Raw genomic sequence first — 18,927 nt, 5'->3', positions numbered from 1 at the left:
TACTGGAAAAATCCACCGGCCAGACAAGACCTAGTTCCTTTATTGGTCCAGACAAAGCAGGACTTGCAGTATCCGAAATCCAGACTTTCAAGAGGAATGAGAGAAGCAAACCCTGAAGTGTCCTCTGTCCCCTACATAGCAGGCCCTCCCCTGTGTAAAGGGGTCACTTCCAGCACCGGGTGCTCCAGCACCTGACTTGCTCAGAGTCCAGGTCACTTATCATGGAGGATTCCTGTGGCCTCTACCCCGCTAAGCTGCTGCTCCACTTGTCTAACAGTGACTGCAGCTGGGTGACCTCATGACCTTGGAATGCTTGGGACAGAGCTTGACAAGTGCCCTGGGTCCATGTGCATCTGACTGTCAGGCGCCTGACTGGTCCCATAATCCAAGTTCACAGTGTAAATTGGACCGTGGCTTTACTGACCAACCTGGAGTAAGTGACCTAGCACACGGAATGTCTTCACTGTTGAGTGTCCCCACCTCTTGGTGCATATGGCTCATCTGTCAGGACACTGGGGTGAAGGGAGGGACTGGGGACCCTGAGCCAAGTGGCCGGCTAAGCCCACCGAGGCCAGGCCCCAGGCTCAAGGCACCTCTGGAAAGCAATGTCCTGTGCTGTGTTCAAGAGACCCTTTGGAAGGAAGCAAAACAGGACAAGATCCATGAGGATGGCAGGGCTCCTTCATGGCACATCTATGAAAACTGCTCCGAGGGCTGGGCACGTGGCTCAGGGGTCCAGCACTTACCTAGCATGTGTGAGGTCCTGGATTCAATCTCTAGGTGTGCAAAACCATAACAGAACAGAAAAAAAAACAACCTAATAGCTTGGTGTGGTGGTACATGGCTGCAGTCCTAGCTCTTGGAGGCTGGGGTAGGAGCATGGCCTTGAGTTTGAAGCCCACCTTGGTGGGCTACATAGTGAGTCAAAGGCCAGTTTGGGCTACACAGTAGGATACTGTCTCAAAAAGACAAAAAAAAAAAAAAAAAACCAAAAAACAAAACAAAACAAAACATTGCCCCCCACCCCCATATTCTGAGGTCAGTTTTCCCACTATAAGGTTGAAAAAAATGGAGGAAAAATTTCTGATCCCAAAGGCTTTAGCTTTGTTCACCAAGCCCAGGGATATGCGATAACCAAGATGTGTGCATTTCTTACATTACAGAACACTGTTACTATGGCAGAATATATGTAACAAACAGATGTTTATCATGCTCATCACACTGCTGTGTAACCTGCACCACCAATTCTCTCCTAACCATGCATGTGTTAAGCCCCGCCCCTCCCGGCAGCTGGCTTTCTTTCTCTCTGACCCTGACTGCTCTGGGTACCTCACTGCAGGGGACTCCACTGGCACCTACCCCAGACAGGTTGGTTTACCCAATGCAAAATTCTCACAGTTCCCTGGGCAGGGCAGGGCAGGGCAGGGCAGGGCAGGGCAGGGGTCCCTTCCTTTCACAGCTGACACCGTCCTTCCTACTGCACACCTACATCTCATCTCGTATCCATCTTCGTGCAGGGGGCTTGCTTGGGCTGTCTACCTTTGGCCACTGTTAATGATGCCAACAGCTATGATACTGTTGACAAATGTCTGTTTGAATGACACGTGTATTTCTTATAATTTCGCTGATTTCCCAGCTATAGTTGTGAATTAGTTTGCAGAAGGCATATATATCAAGGTTGAAATTATTTTAAGGCATTTATATGGGGTCTCTAGAGCAGTAAAACTCAAAGTAAATCTTTGTTTTCTATCAGGTTTGTCAATGAAGAGCCAATGACCTTTTACACTCTCGGGGAGGAAGGTCTGGTCTGCTTAAAAACAAGTGTCTGAAGACACAGGAATACCGAACCACCAAGGCTGTCCTGCCCCATACCTGCTGTGTGGACCTGAAGGAGCTCTCTCCTTTCCCCTCCAGCAGCACTGGGGATTAGGTCCAAGGCCTGGCATCTGTTAGGCAATTGCTCTGGGGCTGAGCAGGTGAGTCTCATGCACTTGTCTGCGCTGGTCTTGAGTCTCCTGGCTCAGCTTCTTGAGCAGCTAGGATTGCAGGTGTGTACCACCGTGCTGGACTGAACCTAGTCTTGACACTACGGGGCCCCCTGGACCACTGTCAGAAACAGCGAGGTGTAACCACAGTTTGAGCACAGCCTTGTTTCACCGGTAAAACTTCATTCTTCTTGAGACCTAGCAGGGCATTTATTTTATACACAATTATGCAAATTTTCCAAATTCTAGCTTGCCTTCTCTGAGCCTTCCAGACCAGGCCTGGACAGTGGCCTACAAGGACAACAGCTCCTGGCAGAGTGCTGCCTCACTTCTGCTTCCCAGAGCCCAGCCCTCGAGCAAGCGCCTGCCCTTGAGGTCTCCCTTGCTGGATGAATTTGCTGTTGTTCGCACCCACACCTGGTCACAGGCTCCTTACTCCTCTCCTCAGAGCGTCTGCTATGAACAGCTGATCTCTCACGCCAGTCAGCAAGGCCAGGCTCACCTGTCATCTGATCTTCTGTCATCTGCCCCTCACCCGACTCCCTGCTGCAGTCCCAGTCTGTCTTCTCCCTTTAATCACTGCCACACAAACCGGAAGTGGGCCCTGTGTCTGTGCCAGTGTGGCAGTCACCCAACCCCATCCACCATCGCCACCTCTCACCAGGGTCTGGCTGGTTTGTCACTGACACCCGTAGGTTGTAAGCTCCTTGAGGACAGTGACATTCCCTCTTCCTAAAGTGTCCCATCAAATGTGTAGAAGGTGCCAAGAACCATGCTTCAGGCAGAGTGCACTGCGGAAGGGACACTAGGCACAGAGAGCCGGGCCTGAGGCTTTGGGGTCTCCCCTAAAACACAGCAATGACACCCCATTTCGCACTCCTCCGAGGTCCTGCCTGTGCCCGCTTCCTGTAGTTCCCTCCTGAACACAACCTACAGGAAGTGGCATTTGAAAGAGCGCCCCATGAGGTGGCAGATCCCTGGAGGCAGCTGTTAGGGCCCCTTGGGCCTCACCTCGTTGGCCTTGATCTGCTGTGGCCTCCTTACCACCTCCTTCACCAGGTGCAGCACCGTGTCAGTCCGCAGGGTGCTGAGCGCGCAGACCAAGTCAACAAGGGTGAGCTGGGTCACGCTCGCAAGCGGGATGATCTGCGAGGGAAACAGAGACCCCGGAGAAAAAGAAACTGTGCACAAAGGATTCCGCATGGCAGTCCCCAGGGAAGGGATATGCTTTGATCCTTTAAACAAGTATTTCCTATTGGACTGGATGATTCTCCCAAGGGAACATTTGCTCTATACTGTATTACTATACCCCATTGCAGAAAACCCCAAGTGCAGGAGGCAGAGGTGGTCCGCTCCCTCCCAGGGCCCCTTGCCCCTACAGCTCTGTCCATGCAGAGGACACCAAAGGCCCAGTTTCACTCTTCTCCCCTGAGGTTTTACCTTAGTCTTACTGTGACGCGGGGCTTTCTTTCGGCTCCACACTGCTGCCACCGCAGCTGTCAGCTGAACTCCGAGATGGGCTGTCAAGGGGTTTAGGAAATCTAGAATTTTTTGTCTTATGGTCTTAAAAAATAGAAAGAAAAAAAAAAGATATTAGAGAGTAATGTCAGGGCTTGCATGTCATAGAGATTTAACCACTGCAGATGCTGTGTGAGGGTCTCCACACCATCTTGGCTGGGAGGACCTGGAAGAGAAGAAGCAGGCTGTGGGGTGGAGACCTGGCACATGAGCTGTTGGGGTGGCTTGGGAGGTGACAGGTGCCATCCCACCTGAGGTCTCACAGTGCGGGAGACTGAACCGGGTCTCGTGTATGCCAGGCAAGCTTCACACACTGAGCACATCCCTGGTCCAGGCCAGGCTGGAAGGAGCAATAAACGCACAGCTGAGAGGGGACAGTGGAGATGCAGCCAGGCAGGGCGGCCCTCTCCCTCCCTGGAACCCTGAGGCTGCAGCTGGGCCATGAGTCTGGTGAGTGCCTGGGGCTGGGCTGTGGGTCGGATTTTCACTCAAGGGGAAGGAGGCGTGCAAAGAGTACAGGTGAGATAGGAACGTGGACCATCTCCTCACAGTGAAGGTGATCTCCATAACGAAGGTACTGCAAATATGGGTAATAGAAACACAAATATGAAAGAAAAAGGACATTTGATTTGCAACTAGAAATAAGCACCGTTTAATTAACTGTATTATCCAATAAAGAAAAAAAATTTTGTTGTTTTGAGACAGCATTTCACTACATAGTTCAGGGTGGCCTTGAACTCATGGTGATCCTTCTGCCTAACCAGTTTAAATTGGGGCATGTGCCTGGAGCCTTCCAAGGCAGAAATGTGAAAATCAAGGGGCAAACACTAGAAAGGCTGTGTGCTTGGCATAATTATAAACACTCAAGAGTGCCCCAATGTTCCATCCCAAGGGGCCCAGGTTTCAAAGGCGCCTCTCGGAGCTGAACCAAGAAATCAGCAATGTTTTAGCAAAAATTCTGTAAAAGATAAAGAGTGCTTTGCCTGGTTCATGTTTACTAACCTCTCCCAGGAGCCCTAGTTCACAGAACCAGACTCGTGCTGAGGTTAGGCTCCAGGGGGGGAGGTGGCTGTGAGGCAGGTTTTCCTGAATTATGGCCCCAAAATGTCAAAAGGCCATGGACTAGGGACAGGAAGGTGGAGGGGGAAAAGGAAGCACACGGGGTGCTGGGAAGTAACAGTGCTGATGGGACAGACTGCTGGGACACTGTACCCCGAGCCCAGGCTGTGGGGGTGCCTACGAGTTAAGAATAAAAGCCCACAACTTCTCAGCTCCAACACCCATCTCAGCTCACACTGGCACAATGGGTTAAAGCCTGCTTCCGCTGCCTCTAGAGCCAGATTCATTGGGTCTGAACAAGTAAATGTATTTCTCAAAAGTTCTTCACAGACTCAGATAAGGACGTCAAGTACCCCACGCTCACCTAACCAGAGACTTTATTCTTAACTATTAAAATCAAAGTGAGGGGAGTAGAGGGCACAGTGGTCATGCCTATAATCTCAGCACTCAGGAGGCTGAGGCAGGAGAATCACAAGTTTGAGACCAACTTAGACTATATAGCAAGTTCATGGCTAGCCAGGGAAAGAATACTGCCTCCCCAAAAGAAATAGAAAAATATAGGTTGAAAGCACTCAGATTCATGTTCCACGTATACTCACAAAGCTCAGAAATAAACTGGGGCTTCTATCTCTGATGTCTACCTTGGGTTTCATGGAGCACTTTTAAATATTTAGGGGTCTTGCTCTGTCACCCAGCCTGGCCTTGAACTCACTGTGTGCCCCAGGCGGCTTGATGTTGCAGTGATCTTCCTGTCTCAGTCTCCCTTGTGCTTGAATGATGGGGATGTGTCACTAAAACTGGCTCATGGAGCACATTTGTTCAATTATTTGTGTGAACCTTCGGTACATATTTAACTTCGGGGGATGGAAGACAAAGCAGATGATAAACCCAAGAAGGGCCCCTCTCACCTTGGTGCTTTTGAAGTAGACAGAAGAGGACCCCTTGGTGGCCCCCAGGAGGTCTGTGGGCCTCTTCTGCATCTCCTCCTTTCTTAGCATGTTCCAAAGAAGGGCCATGGTGTTGATGATGCGTGGCAACTCTTCCAAAATGGCGTTCTTGGCGTTACGAAGGCTGGCAGGGTCGCTTACCACTGTGGACTAAGAGGTAAAAAGGACTCGTGAGCTCCCCACTTTGGTGACTGTGTCCTGCCACAGGGGCAGCAGTGCTGGGGGACCTGTGCACATCAGCCGGAGGCCACTTAGGCAGACAGCCAGCTGGGAGCCCAAACTACAAACTATGAAACTCAGCCTTAGCTTTAGCTGTGTCTTAAGATTTGACCCCGTCAGGGTAGGACAACTAACAGCTACAGGGTCATCCAACTCAGATTTCACTAACACCTTGACAGCAAATAAAAAACACACTAAATAAAACACAAATGGAAGTCTAAAGTCAAACAGGCAGCTTTTCATTTTATCTCATGGTTACTGAAGGAACAACAGGCAAAGGCCCAAGAGCCCATCTCCGGGAAACGAATGCCAGTGAGGCCAAAACCACAGGTGCATCACTTACACATGTATTCGCATACAATTTCAGCATGCAGACACATTTACATAACCAGCTCATTTGCATAATATATGCACATACTTTTGCATACATATTTGAATCACCTAATTACATCTGTGTATGCATTGTCACTGGGTGCGTATATTTGCAGGCACATCTGCATTACTTGCACATGTTATTTAATGATAATAATTATAACTTAAAAAAAAACAAAGCAGCATAGGAAAATTGCCTCAAACTTTCAGGAAAAAGAAAACGTACCTTTTTGCTTTGGTTCGGTTGCTCCAAAACACAAAAATGACAAATAGTTGTCAGACCTTCCAAAAGGGTGAGTGGATAATCCGGAGAAATGTTTTCCTTCTTGGAGGTTGTGCTTTGGTGAAAAAATTAGAAACCAATTTTGAGAATTTTTAAGGATGAGGCCATAAGATTTTTTAATTCTACATATAACACAAAAGCCAGAAAGAGGCCATTCTATTAAGTGAATAGGGTTCCAAAAATAAAACATTGTAAGAATGACAGACTTCCGGAGCCAGCTGTTGGCACACAACTGTAAGCCCAGTACTTGGGAGGACATGAGTTCAAGGCCAACCTGGACTACACAGTGAGATTCTCCAAAAACCTAGGGACCTCTAGTATTACTATATGGTCGACCTTCATAGAGTCACTTTGGAAAGATGGTTTAAGATGCGTTAGAGTTTCTGTGAATGCTATTTGTGTTTCCCATTTCTGTTTTGCAAAACTCAGAGTAACTGATACTAAGCTAGCTTGGGTAGCTGTGTGAAATTAAAGATCTGGACTTGTACTTCCTCTTGACCCCTTTACAACATGAAACAGGCAGATGACTGGGCTGAATTACCCCACAAATGACATCCACAGCAAACCAGCCATTCATTCCAAAACTCATTAAGACAAAAAGATGCTTTAAAAAGCCAGGTATGGTGATTGATGCACAGCTGTAATCCTGGTACTCAAGAAGCTGAGCCAGAAAGATGGTTGCCCATTGGAGGTCAGCTTGAGCTACATAAGATCCGGTGTCAAAAAAAGGTTGCCTCTCAAAATTCAACCTACCTGATGGAGAGCTTCACAGATTCACTTTCATATAACTTGACCAGCTCATCCAGGTTTTTGCAAATCTGGACAACGAAGGGAGTCACCGTCCAGCCCAGAGACTTCCCAAAGTACGGCAGGGAATGCGTGACCAGGCTCACCCAGGCTGGGTGCATGCCGTAGCCATAGGCTGGCTGCAGGCCTCGAACCACTGCCGAGACCAGCAGACCCTGGGAGGTGAGCGGGTGGGGCTGCACGTACTGCATGGCGCCGATGGCCTGCTGGAAGTTCAGTGCCTTCTGCCACTCCCGGGACAGGGCCTGCTGGCTGTCAGGCTCCTCCTGGCCCTGGCCCAGGCGGTGCTCTAAGACAATGAGCGCCTGCAGGAGCTTGAGCAGTTCGATCTGTAGCGGGTGCTCGCTCCAGATCTGGCCCTGGCCCAGGTTGATGAGGCTCTCCTCAAAGAGGCCATCCTCTGTTGGGGCCCAACCCTGGTCGCCGGTGGCCAGGCCATAGCGCTTCTGGCTCGTGTACATGGATGCTGACAGGGACAGCAGCACAAACTCCTGGACCCTGCACCTCTGCAGCAGGCTGTGGATGAACTCCACATTCTTCCCCTCTGAGGACTTGGCCACCGACACCAGCTGCGTCATGATGCGAATCAGCACCTCTACACTCTTGACCTGCACGTCACGGTTGCCCAGGATGTCCCGGTGGGAGACCTTCAGGTAGCAAGGGTAGTAGGAGCGCAGGAAACTCAGACAGAGGTAGGTGAGGAGCTCGATGAGCAGTGAGTGGGGGCACACGCTGGGTGCCTGGGTCTGCAGCTTCCCGTAGAAACTCTGGCCGACCAGGGCCTCCTGGTGGCGCGCGAGGAGGTTGGAGATGAGGTTGAGGTGTGCGGTGGAGCTGGTGTCCATGCTGGTCCTGGACACGGCCTCGATGAACTCCTTGGGATTGGTTTTGAGCACGGCCTCCAGCACGGAGAGGGCATACAACACGCGACGGGAGTCGTAGGGCTGCAGGTAGAGCAGGATGTGCTTGAACAAGGCCTCGAGCGACTCCTGTCTTTCCCTCTGCTGCTTCAGTAGCCGTGATGTGTTCAGGGCCTGGAGCTCCAGGTCCCCGTCCTCGTCACTGGACAGTGACTCCGAGGCCTGCGTTTTATCTGAGTCTGTGCGCGTCAGGCTCAGTTTGGCCTTGGGCTTGAGGCTTTCAGGCTGGAAGGCTGCCAGCAAGGCCGAGCGTGTGGGGTGCACCCTGCCCCCCACAGGGAGGGGCGCACAGCAGTTGTCTTCAAGGCTCAGCTCCTGCGGGTTGTGGGATGGGGAGGAGAAGCTGGATGTATTCTTGCTGTCCCAGTGGCTGGAGCTCGTGTCTGCAGACTCGGTGTGCTCGCTGCTGTCTGGGGAGCTGGGGGCCACCCTCTCCGGGCGGCCCATGTAGCAGGACAGGTCCTCCTCACTCAGCTCACCATATGGCAGGCACTTCTCTGGCTCCTTCTCCACCTCGGCCCAGATGGCTTCACGATCCACCGTGGTGAACTGGCTCAGGGGCAGGTGCTCTTCGCAGTCACTTTCCACAAGCTCAGATGCCCCGCCTGCCTCTTTGAAGGAAGGTTTCTTTCTGTGAAACCAACGATACAAGTCCCCTGAAAACCACAAGATGACAGGGGACTTTAGAACAGAAGGGTTAGCGAGGAGAACTTCACTCCAGCGCGATGGCATCAGAAAGATCAATGTTAATGGCACCACATGAAACCACCTCAGCAGAGCCTCAAGTACAGGGTGGACAGGAGCCTGGCCAGGGAAGTGAGCAGCTCACTCAGGGCTGGGGAGTTTAGTTATGGTCTCACAGGACTCATTTCAGGTATCATTACTTTTGTGGGGAAGCAATCTGGAGAAGTAACTATGATTTTTATCTCGGTAATTCCCTTCCTGGACGTGTCTCCCTAGGAATGTCAACAGAAAGTTTCAAAGCTGAGAACCGCACAAGGGTAGCCACTGAAATGTCACATGTGGACAAACTGGAAAGGAGGGCAGAAGATCCATGGAGTGGGCCAAACGCATCTGTGATAGTGCATGCGTGTGACAGTGAAGTTCATGAGTGTTTGTGGGTGTTCTTTCTTGCACCCAGGCAAGCAATATGCAGGACACAGTGATGCATGGAGGGGTGGCCAGGCTGCGGACCAACTGTGCCCTTCGGGGGAATCTACCAAACGGCCATGGGAAAGGTGGTAGTGTACCCGCCCCACCACTCATAGGGCCAAGTCCCCGGCACTACCGGAGACTCTGGTTACACTTTTACCTGCTCCTTCTTCCAAATTTGAAAGCAACCACGTTAGCATTTTGCAGCCAATACTTTTAAATATTCAAAGAGATGCAGGTCCCAGAAGTCTTTGACACAGCCCACCATTTTAGTAGGCGCTTTCAACAAATCTATGTCAGGAACATTAAGCAAGAGCAGGAAAGGGGAAGAAATAAGATATCAGAAATGTGTGCGTTTCTTAAGTACACAGTAATATTTAAAAAAGATTTCTGTGAGATCCCAAGGCAGGGTGCCGAGACAGCAGACACGTAGTTTCCTCCAAGGGAAGAAAACAGCAGAGGAAATTTGGTCTCTCAGTTCGGGAGGCAGCAGATGGCCCCAGTGGTTGGCAGACTTTGGCAGAGATGGATGAAGGTTGGCAAGGCAGCAGGGGGGACTTTAACATCCCAAAGAACTGTGTGGTTGAAACTGCCTCTTGAAACATGGATGAATACTAAAACATGTGCCCCCCAGAATGCAGCCGTCAGAAGGTACCTGGGTTTTCTCCCTTGTTTAGAATGTGGAATCATTCTGCATCTCCTCTCTCCTTCCCAAAGGAAAACCACAGGTTGCAGGTACAGGCAAGAATGCTGTGAAGAGGCTGCGAAGACAGGGACAGTCCTCGCAGCCTGGTGAGCTAAGCAATCTGATTCAAAGCTTGTAAACTGCCCCACAGAAAAATGGTGAAGTATGAAACACAGCTGCTTGGGAGGGAGGGAGCACAGGCTCCTTCAGCTGCACCTGCGTGGGAGCCCGCAGACCGGGCCAGCTGTGACCTCTCACCTGGGCATGGGGAGATGGACTGGTGCGCAGCGAAGCCACAGCCACCTCAGGTGCCTTTGGTCCTTTCAGAGTCATTCACCTTCATGTTCAGAGCCAAACTCAGCACATCAGCATCTTGGGATTGGTCACTAAGCTTACCAGCCCCGACGCTCAGATACTTTGCCATCTGAAACCGTGGACGGGCTGCCCACTTCCTGTCTGACACCCCTGCTGATGTCATGGAGAAAGGTACTGATCTGTGACTCTGTTCTCTGAGTATAAAAACTCAGGTAACCTCGTCCGTGGTGGTGGTGGTCACAGTAATCTGGGGTCCCATTCACTCCATGGTCACAGTCGGTGCAGGATAAATTGTTCTCTTATTTCCTTTAAAGCAGGGCATCTATTTTACACTGATTAGGATAATGTTAGTTCACAAACTGCAGTACCTATCATTCATGAAAGTTTAAGGGACTAAATAAAGAAAAAAGCTTAAGGGACTGGCCAGGTTGATTTCATTTTGTAAAATTTTCCTTATTTCTACTTTATTCTTTTAAATACGTGTTTGAGTTGCCTCTGAAGTTCTGAAGATCGAAAGGCTTATTTCTCCTGCCTTCCTGATTATCTGATCAACAGGATTTTACAGTTGCAAAAAACCTTACAGAGCAGATAGAAAAAAAATTTATCTTTGTTATTGAAGGCTCATAAATAAGGTCTTTTCAGGTCTTGAACTCACTGTGTAGACCAGGCTGGGCTGGAACTGCTGGTGACCTTCCTGCCTCAGTATCCTGAGTTCCGAGATTACAAGTGCTCAGCACCATGCCTGGCTAGACAGGCAGTTTTTAAAGATAAAATACCACTGACCAGATGATGTGCAAACTTTGAGCTTTTTCAGTCACTCACATTTCCTATGTCATCCAGTCCCTGGTGGCCGCTGGATCCAGCTGGAGGTGCTACCAGGGCACCGAACACAGCCAATATTCTGCTCTTCTAGGTGGGGCAGCTGTCAGCTCTGGAGACCACTGCAGAGACGTCCTGCTATTTATTCTCTTTTTACTCTGCATCATGGTTTAGATCTCAGACATCCCCCAAATGTCTTGCATGTTCAGAGGCGGGGTTCGTGGAAGGTGAGTGAATCGTGGGTGCTGCTGAAGAACCCATTGATGAGCCCAGGGCTGGATGCGCTGCTAAGGGCGGCCCTGGCTGGAGGGTACTGCGGTAGGACCTGAGGCTGAGTCTCACGCAGCTCTGTCCCTTCCTCTGCTTTGGGGCTGTGGTACAGTGAGGAGATTTCCTCCTTGAAGCCAGTCCACCACCACTCTGCTTTGGGGCCAGCCAGTATTTTGGCTGAAACATTGGCCACTTATTCTTGTACTAATTTTTAAATAAACTAGTAATATATATTTATGGGGTACAATGTGTTGTGCTTCATGTGTGTACACTGTGGAATGATAAAAAAGATACTGGATCTCAACTATCATTTTTTATGAGGTAAGAACATTTCACAACTTCTCCTGTTAGCTGGATGTGGTGGCGCACGCCTATAATCCAAGTATTCTAAATGCTGAGGCAAGAGGATAAATTTGAGGCCAGCCTGGGCTGGACAGTGAGACCTTGCCTCAAAAGGAAAAAAAAAAAAAATCTGAATAGTGTCGGTCTGGCAAGCGTGAGATCCTGAGTTCAATTCCTAGTACCAAAAAAATTGATATCAAATCTACTCGCACTGAAGCAGAGAACAGAATGGTGGGTAGTAGAGGCTGGGAATGAGAGGGAAGGGGAAAGAAAAGATGTCTGGAAAAGGGCACAAAGGGTCATTCAGACTAGAGAAATTAAGTTTTAGTGATTTGCATGGTACGGTGACTACAGCTTGTAATATTGTACTGTGTGTTTCAAATTTTTTTCTTAAAACTAACCTGGCTTTGCAGTGAAAGCAAATGGCAGTTCTAAGTGATATCCTGGTGGTCCTTGTATACTTTAAGTCCTGTGAGTTGACAAGATTATTGTCACACTGTTTGAACCCAGCAAACACGCCCCAGCCGCGGCTGCTCACCGGCCGAGCTCTCCCGCTTCAGGCAGTGGATGGATGTCCTCTGGGTTTTGGGCTGCAGCAGCAGAAGGAGCACAGGTTCCAGGATGCGAGCCACGTCCCCCAGGGAGAGTGCGCGCACCAGCCAGCCCTGGGCCGCTGTGCTGATGGCGCCATCTGTGCAGCCCAGGCTGTCGAGCACGACGAACAGGGACCTGTGGGCAGGAGGACACTGCTGAGCCTGCGGAGGCCGGGGTTTCAGCCTTGGTTTCCTGTTAGAATCGGGGAGGGAACCGTTTAATCCCCAATGCCCAGGACTTGATCTGAACTGGCCACACTGGACTCAGGGTGGATTGGGCATAAGGACCCACTGGCATCTTTGAAAGTTGGAGCCTGGCTGCACTGCCAATCTCAGAGGTGCGGTGGGGCACACGGGAAGTGCGGGGGAATGGGCCTCCAGCCCAGCTCCCATCTCAGCCAGGACTCATCACCGCACATGTGCACAGTACAAAGGGCACCACTGAAGCCTGGACCACCCTGCCACCCCCCAGAAAGTTCTGTCAGGGCAAGTGAGAAAAGCAGCGTGCTCAGCCCGTGCTCCCTCCCTGCCAAACTCTGGGACCACTGACACCCACGCATGTGCTTCCAGCAAGGGCTCGCTCAAGCGCCTGGGCACCGTCTGCTGTGCAGCTGAGGGGCTCACCTGGTCTCAGTTTTCCGTCACTCCACCCCAGCTAAATATGCCAGCCAGGAGCCCCTGTGCAAAGGGTAAATCACCACAAAAAGCCGCCCTACCTGTCGAAGGAGCGATTGTGGGACGTCACTCGGCTGCCTTGGATCTCTCTGGTCAGGTGCCAGATCACAGAAAACCGAAAGAGAGCTTCCAACCTCGTGCCCTTGATGAGGAAGAAGCGGGAGTGAGGACCCCAGCTCCCCAGGCGACTCTTCAAATGCAGGAGGCCACGGTGGGCAGCCAAGGTGGACAGCCATGGTGGGCAGCCACATTGGAGACACCACAGTCTTGTGCAGGGCTTGGCCAGAGAAACAGAAACTCTGGCCTCCCCCGCTGTTCCTGTCTCTTTCACACAGACGCAGGTCAGTGAAGAACACAGAAAGTGTGGCCTCTGATAGTGTCCAGGGTCATGCAGAGGCCTGCAGGCTGAGTGCAGCATGGGCTGTGGTCTCCTGTGCCCTTTCCAGTGCCAGGACCAGGGCCCCGAGGAGTAGGACACACCTCATCCCTCAGTGAATTCCCAAGGGGCAGGGACATCTTGGCGATGGCCTGTTTAGTGAGCCTTCCTTGGAGATGGCTGCATGCAAAAGGTTCTGCAGGGCAGCACTGGAGCTGCTGGCCTGTGGTCTGGCTGAGCTCCACTCAGGTGTGACACACCTGCCTTGGCACGGGCAGCGGGGACAGTGTACACGGAAGGGCTCACCTTGTCAGGGTCCAGCAGCGCGTGGCAGATGATGTCCTCGCAGATGTTGGCCGATGGGGCCAGGCAGTGCAGCCGGTAGAACAGCTCCACGCAGGCCACGTGGTGCTCCCGGGTCTCCTTGTTCAGCTGATTCCACAGCACATGTGCCACCCTCTGCAGGAGAAGGCAGCAGTGCCTGCACCCTTCCTCTGAGTGTGGCCAAGCCCAGCTTCCCTGTCCTGCCTGGAGCCTGTATGTGCTCTGTGGGGACCCCTGACAACTAGAGCCCTGTGACCAACACACAACACAAGGCCAAACTCGCCTGGTTCAACTGGGAGCTTTCTGACCAGCTCGTAAGGCCATGGTGATTGCCGAGACTAAGGCTGCTTTCAGGAAGGGAACCCAGTGGGCAGCTGGAGACCTCGCTCAGTCAGCCTTGGCATCCCCAGTGGTCCCAGCCATTGGACACTCTTCGGTCACCCACACAGCACTGCACCCCTCCAGGGGATCCAGCTGTCACACAGACGGGAGAGTCACGGATTGGTGATATCGTCCCCACAGGTGCATCCCCTTGTGATGGGGTGGCCCGCTCACTTTCCACACCCAAGTCACACCTCAAATCAAGCAGTCCATCCCCCCAGCCCTCAGTTTAGCTCCTTAATCATGCAGGGTCTGCAGGAGCCCCAGCCTCTCCACACGTCCCAGGGTGCCCAGGTCAGGCCTGGCCCAGGGACCAAGCAAGTGTCTCAGAGATCCCCTGAGATTAAGAAACCAGTTAGTATTTCACAGACTGTAGTGATCCAGGCATGCATAAGCCTACATATTTTTGTGGGACTGATTGAGTGACTGACTTACAGACATGGTCACACTAAATAGTTTAGGCTGGCCTTGCACTCACTGTGTACCCCAAGCTGGGTATGGGTCCAGGGTAATCCTCCTGTTTCAGCCTCCTGGGATTAGAGGCAGGCATCCCTATACCTGGCTCTGGGTTTGTTTGGCCTGTTTATTACCATGTGACCAAACTGTCTAAACAAGTCAATTTAACTGCTGATAAGCATAGCCCCTCCCCATTGGTACTGTTTCTCTAAAATCCAGTTAAATTAAACTTCTGATACCAAACCTTTGACTAAGCAAAGGAGCCGGCTTCTGCACAGCCTCTGTGGCAAATGCATACAGAAGAAACACTTTCTGGACGGCTGAGGATCTGAGAAGAGCCATGACCCGCTCCTGATCCACTTGCTCAGCTGGATGGAAACTCTCTACCCATTCTGGGGCATAGCGTAAAGACAGGGAAAGTCTTCCCGAAGTTCCCACCTAGGGCTTCTGCATCTCCTACTGTGCTCAGCAGGGGACCCATGAGGACCCAGCTCCCATGTGTAGGGAAGGCACCACTGGGCACGGCAGCCCCGAGAGCTGGGGCCCAGCTTCAGGATGCAAGTGACATGCTGGGAGGGGCACAATCAGGAGACAGGGCCGATGTCTCTCGCTGCCTAACTAGGGCTCCAAAACTGTGCCACAAGCCCTGGCAACTGAGGCACACAGATGACATAGCTCTTAGCACCCCTGGGATGTGGTTAGACATTCTACATCCTAGCCAGTGATTAGTCTTGGAGGGAGAAGAAAGCCCTGCTCACTGCATGCCCACCCTGCATCCAGTGAAGATACCTGATAGAAGTCTGTGTCCTCCGCAATGACCTTCAGTATCCTTGGGGCAATGGGCGGGACTGTCACCATCTGCAGCTTGCCAAAGAACGGGTTGTGCCCAGAGCTTTTGTAGCGCTTCACCTTGTCCTCAATGACCAATGCGAGTGACTGCGAATGGTTGATCACCTCTAGCAGGGTGGAGATGGCCACATTCTGGAGGTAGCAGTCGGTCACGCAGCAGCTAATGGTCATCAGGGACTTCAGCCACAGTGGAAAATCAGGATCGCTGGCCCCTGAAAGGGAGGACAGGGCAGGGCACAGAAAGTTCCAGCCTGCAGATTCACTTCCTGGGTACTCATCTGGAAATGGGGTCTTTATGGAGGTAATGGAGGCGGATTGAGGTCATACAGGGCTCTAATCCAGTATAACTGGTGTCCTTGGAGGAAACTGCCACATGAGACAGGGACAAACAGGAGGTTACCAGGTGATCACAGAGGCACAGCTAGTAAAGTCAAGAAGGCCAGGGACTGCTGGCCACCCCTGGGAGCTGCAGAGAGACAAGCATGGATTCCACCCAGGCTCAGCGTGAACACCACCCTGACACTTTGATTTTAAACTTCTGGTCTCTAAAGCTATGAGACTCTGAGTTTGTTCTGGGTTAGCTGCTTAGTAGTGGCACTGGGTTAGAGCAGCTATAGCAAACCAGGACATAAACCTTTAAGATCTGGATCATGAAACAGTCTACTAACATCTACTTACTACTTTGTCTGTTTGATTTGAGACCGGCTCTTGTTATGCAGTTCAGCCTGGCTCGAGCTTGCAGTGATCCTCCTGTTTTGGGATTACAGGAGTGTGCCATCATGCCCAGTGCTATTACCTGTACTGTGCTGCGTCTGTGGCTAGGCTGTGCTGGACACTCAAGGCTTAAAACCAGAGACCTGGCCCTCACCAAATGGCCATGTGAGGGCACAATGTAATCTTGCTATGTAATCTCCAGCACTGAGAAGTCAAATAAAACACCACACACAGATTAGTATCATTTACCCAAAGGCTTGGGCCTAGGAGTGTTTCAGATTTTGGAGTTTTTTTTTGGATACTGGACTATGTATTTGCATGGACTTTCCTGGCTGTGCAGCCCTCATCAAAAGCTCCAACTGTCCAGTGCCCAGGAAGTTTTGTATTTCAGAGCATTTGGATGGGGTGCACTGCCTGTGGCCCCTTCTTGTTGGACACGTCTCTGGTGGGTTTGACTGTCCATTACCTTAGTGACAGCAGCCCAACTGGCGGCTCAGGCGCCTTCTCACCTGGAGGCTGGAAAAGTGTCTCGTAGAGTTGCTCGGTCTCCTCCTCGGACAGGTACACGGGGAAGGTGGCACAGTCCAGCAGCAGGTGGCAGGCGGCAGCAAAGGCCTCTCTGCAGTGCTCCTTGGAACCTCCCAGGTCAATGACCACATGGTCAGCCTCCCATCCTCCTCCTATCTTCCTGCCTGGGCTACTGGGCAGAGATGCTGGTGACTCTGAACTTTTTGTCTTAAACGGAGACCCACGCACCGTGAACAGGTCTGACAGCATCTGCTTAAACTGGGGCACGGTGCTGGGCTTGGTCTCCCATGAGTTCTTCCTGTCCTGGTTGCTAGCTGCCACGCCCTTGTCCCTCTTCCCTGAGGGCTCCTCAGATTTGCCTTCCTCCCTGGGCGTGGGCGGTGGCTCTACGAGAATGTTCTTGCTGGCAAAATTGGCGAGGAGCTCCTGGATACACAGAAATGTCCTCTGCATGCTGCCCCCCTTCTTCCAGATGTCATCTCTCTCTGAAGAAACCCGAGGGACCCTCAGGTGCTCAGACAGCTCTGGTGATGAGGCACTAAGCCCAATCCCGCTGTCCTCGGACCTCAGCGGGGGGAATGGTGTCTGGTCATCACCAGCCACCACTGCTCTCGTTTCCAAAATGATTTCGCCAGGGTCACCTTTTACCGGACTCTGCAAACATGAGGAAAAAAAAACGTACCACATAGCTCTTAAAATCAAGGGCTTCAAGTATCAGCTGACCGGGCAAACTAGACACACATTTCACAGCTGCTTCTCCCAACTTTGGGCCCCTGTGCCTAGCGAGTCTTCTGTGTGAGTGAGTAATGAAGAGAGAGTGGTGCTCAGGAGGGCAGCCGGGGCCCAGGGCCTGCTCCAGGTAAACAAAGCATAAAGAAATCAAAAGGACACCAAGATGGTGTCTGAAGCCAGAACAAGACACATGGAAGGATGAACAGCGCTAATCCGAAACTAAACATCTAAAACATGGTGATATTAAGTCACAAATGGAAAAGCCCACACCTGCCCTCCTGTGACACAGTCACCACAAAGATGCCCCGAAAGTATGGTCCAAAACTACTCAGGACTCTTGAGTCCTGTTCTGACCGAATCATGACAGTAAGTATTTAGGTGAGTGAGGCGGGTGGGAGCAGGTGGAACCAACTTTTCTGTATTTGTATTATGTGTCTTTGGCACCCCGTGGCCAGTAAGTAGCTGGTCAGTACAATCAGCCGATTGATCAACTTCGGAAAAACACTGCCTTCAGGCTGTGTGTGTAATCAATACGAAACATGCAGGAATTCTGGGTTTAGACTTGTACCCCATCCCTGGTATATATTATTATGTATATGCAAATATTGTTAAATCTGAAAAATGTCTCAAATCTGATATACTTCTGGTGCTAAGAATTTCAGATAAGGGATCCTTAACCTAAATATGCACATACACGCATACAAGGTGTGACTGAAAAATGAGTGGACCAGTCACAGTGGTGTCTGCCTGTAATTCCAGTACTTAGGGGAGGCTGAGGCAGGATGGTCGTAAGGTTGAGGCCAGCCTCCCAAATTCAAGACCAGCCTGAACTACAGAGTGAGACCTTGTCTCAAAAAACCAAAACAAAAACCCTAAAAAACAAAAATACTTCACAAAAACATCCCCCCCAAAGTGAATGTTTATTAAAAAATGATCACAGTAGGACACACAGCTGTCCATCCTCCTTGCAATGCGACCCCGGGCTTTGAATATATCCTGGCCACTTCCTGCAGCAGCTCTGGAGTCCTCCTTCCTGCGTGTCACAGCTGTGCTGCCCTGGCTGCCTTTTCATGTCTTGAATCAACTCAAAACATTTCCCTTTTAGTCATCTGACTTTGGGGAGGAGCCAGAAGTCATGTGGTACAAAATCCAGTGACTAAGGTGGATAAGGACGCGGCAGAGTTTACGAGCTGCCTCTCCGTTGGATGGCACTCAGAGCAGTCTGAGTATTTGTGATCATCACATAAAGACACAGAGGAGGACTCCCACAGTCAGAGGGGGACAAGAACAATGCTGATTAAGACACTCACAGCGAGGGGAGGGTTAACTGTAAACACTCACTGTACACACACACAAAGCAGCTTTTCCAAAGAGATGCCACTTCAACCATAATGAGTCAACCTTTCCTCCTCCCCACACTTTCGCAGCCAGCATGCTCTCTAGGAAGAGTGAGGAGGCAGGATGTGATCTCTCAAGCACACTGCTATTTCTATCTGGAAGCTATAAATACTTAGACTTTGTAGTTTAAATCGTTTTAGAATTCATCTCCTCAGAGCCAGGGTAACTAGGAAATAGAGTTCTAACTCCTAAATGGCGGGCACTCTGC

The 18,927-nt window shown here is 51.0% G+C and overlaps 1 protein-coding gene across 7 annotated transcripts in view; it reads right to left on the bottom strand.

Moving 5' to 3' along the window:
* The window catches only part of Dop1b (DOP1 leucine zipper like protein B), a 74,778-nt gene that overhangs the window by 19,776 nt on the left and 36,075 nt on the right, over window positions 1–18,927 (bottom strand). For all 7 annotated transcript variants that reach the window (XR_001199899.3, XR_010039271.1, XM_063224472.1 and 4 more), the window contains 10 exons: window positions 16,571–17,243; window positions 15,288–15,559; window positions 13,644–13,796; window positions 13,003–13,103; window positions 12,232–12,422; window positions 7,137–8,766; window positions 6,327–6,438; window positions 5,471–5,659; window positions 3,426–3,548; window positions 2,997–3,131 (listed from right to left, as the gene is read on the bottom strand). Coding sequence is in view for 5 of the 7 variants with exons in the window: in XM_063224472.1 (XP_063080542.1) it covers window positions 2,997–3,131; window positions 3,426–3,548; window positions 5,471–5,659; window positions 6,327–6,438; window positions 7,137–8,766; window positions 12,232–12,422; window positions 13,003–13,103; window positions 13,644–13,796; window positions 15,288–15,559; window positions 16,571–17,243 (3,579 nt within the window). In the remaining 2 variants the exon portion in view is untranslated. The remainder of the gene's footprint in view (window positions 1–2,996; window positions 3,132–3,425; window positions 3,549–5,470; window positions 5,660–6,326; window positions 6,439–7,136; window positions 8,767–12,231; window positions 12,423–13,002; window positions 13,104–13,643; window positions 13,797–15,287; window positions 15,560–16,570; window positions 17,244–18,927) is intronic.

This window comes from Cavia porcellus, unplaced genomic scaffold (assembly GCF_034190915.1).
Source record: "Cavia porcellus strain 051 isolate PalLab524CR breed Dunkin Hartley unplaced genomic scaffold, mCavPor4.1 scaffold_15, whole genome shotgun sequence".
In the NCBI taxonomy this organism is placed as follows: domain Eukaryota; kingdom Metazoa; phylum Chordata; class Mammalia; order Rodentia; family Caviidae; genus Cavia; species Cavia porcellus.
This window is presented reverse-complemented; position numbering and strand designations above follow the sequence as displayed.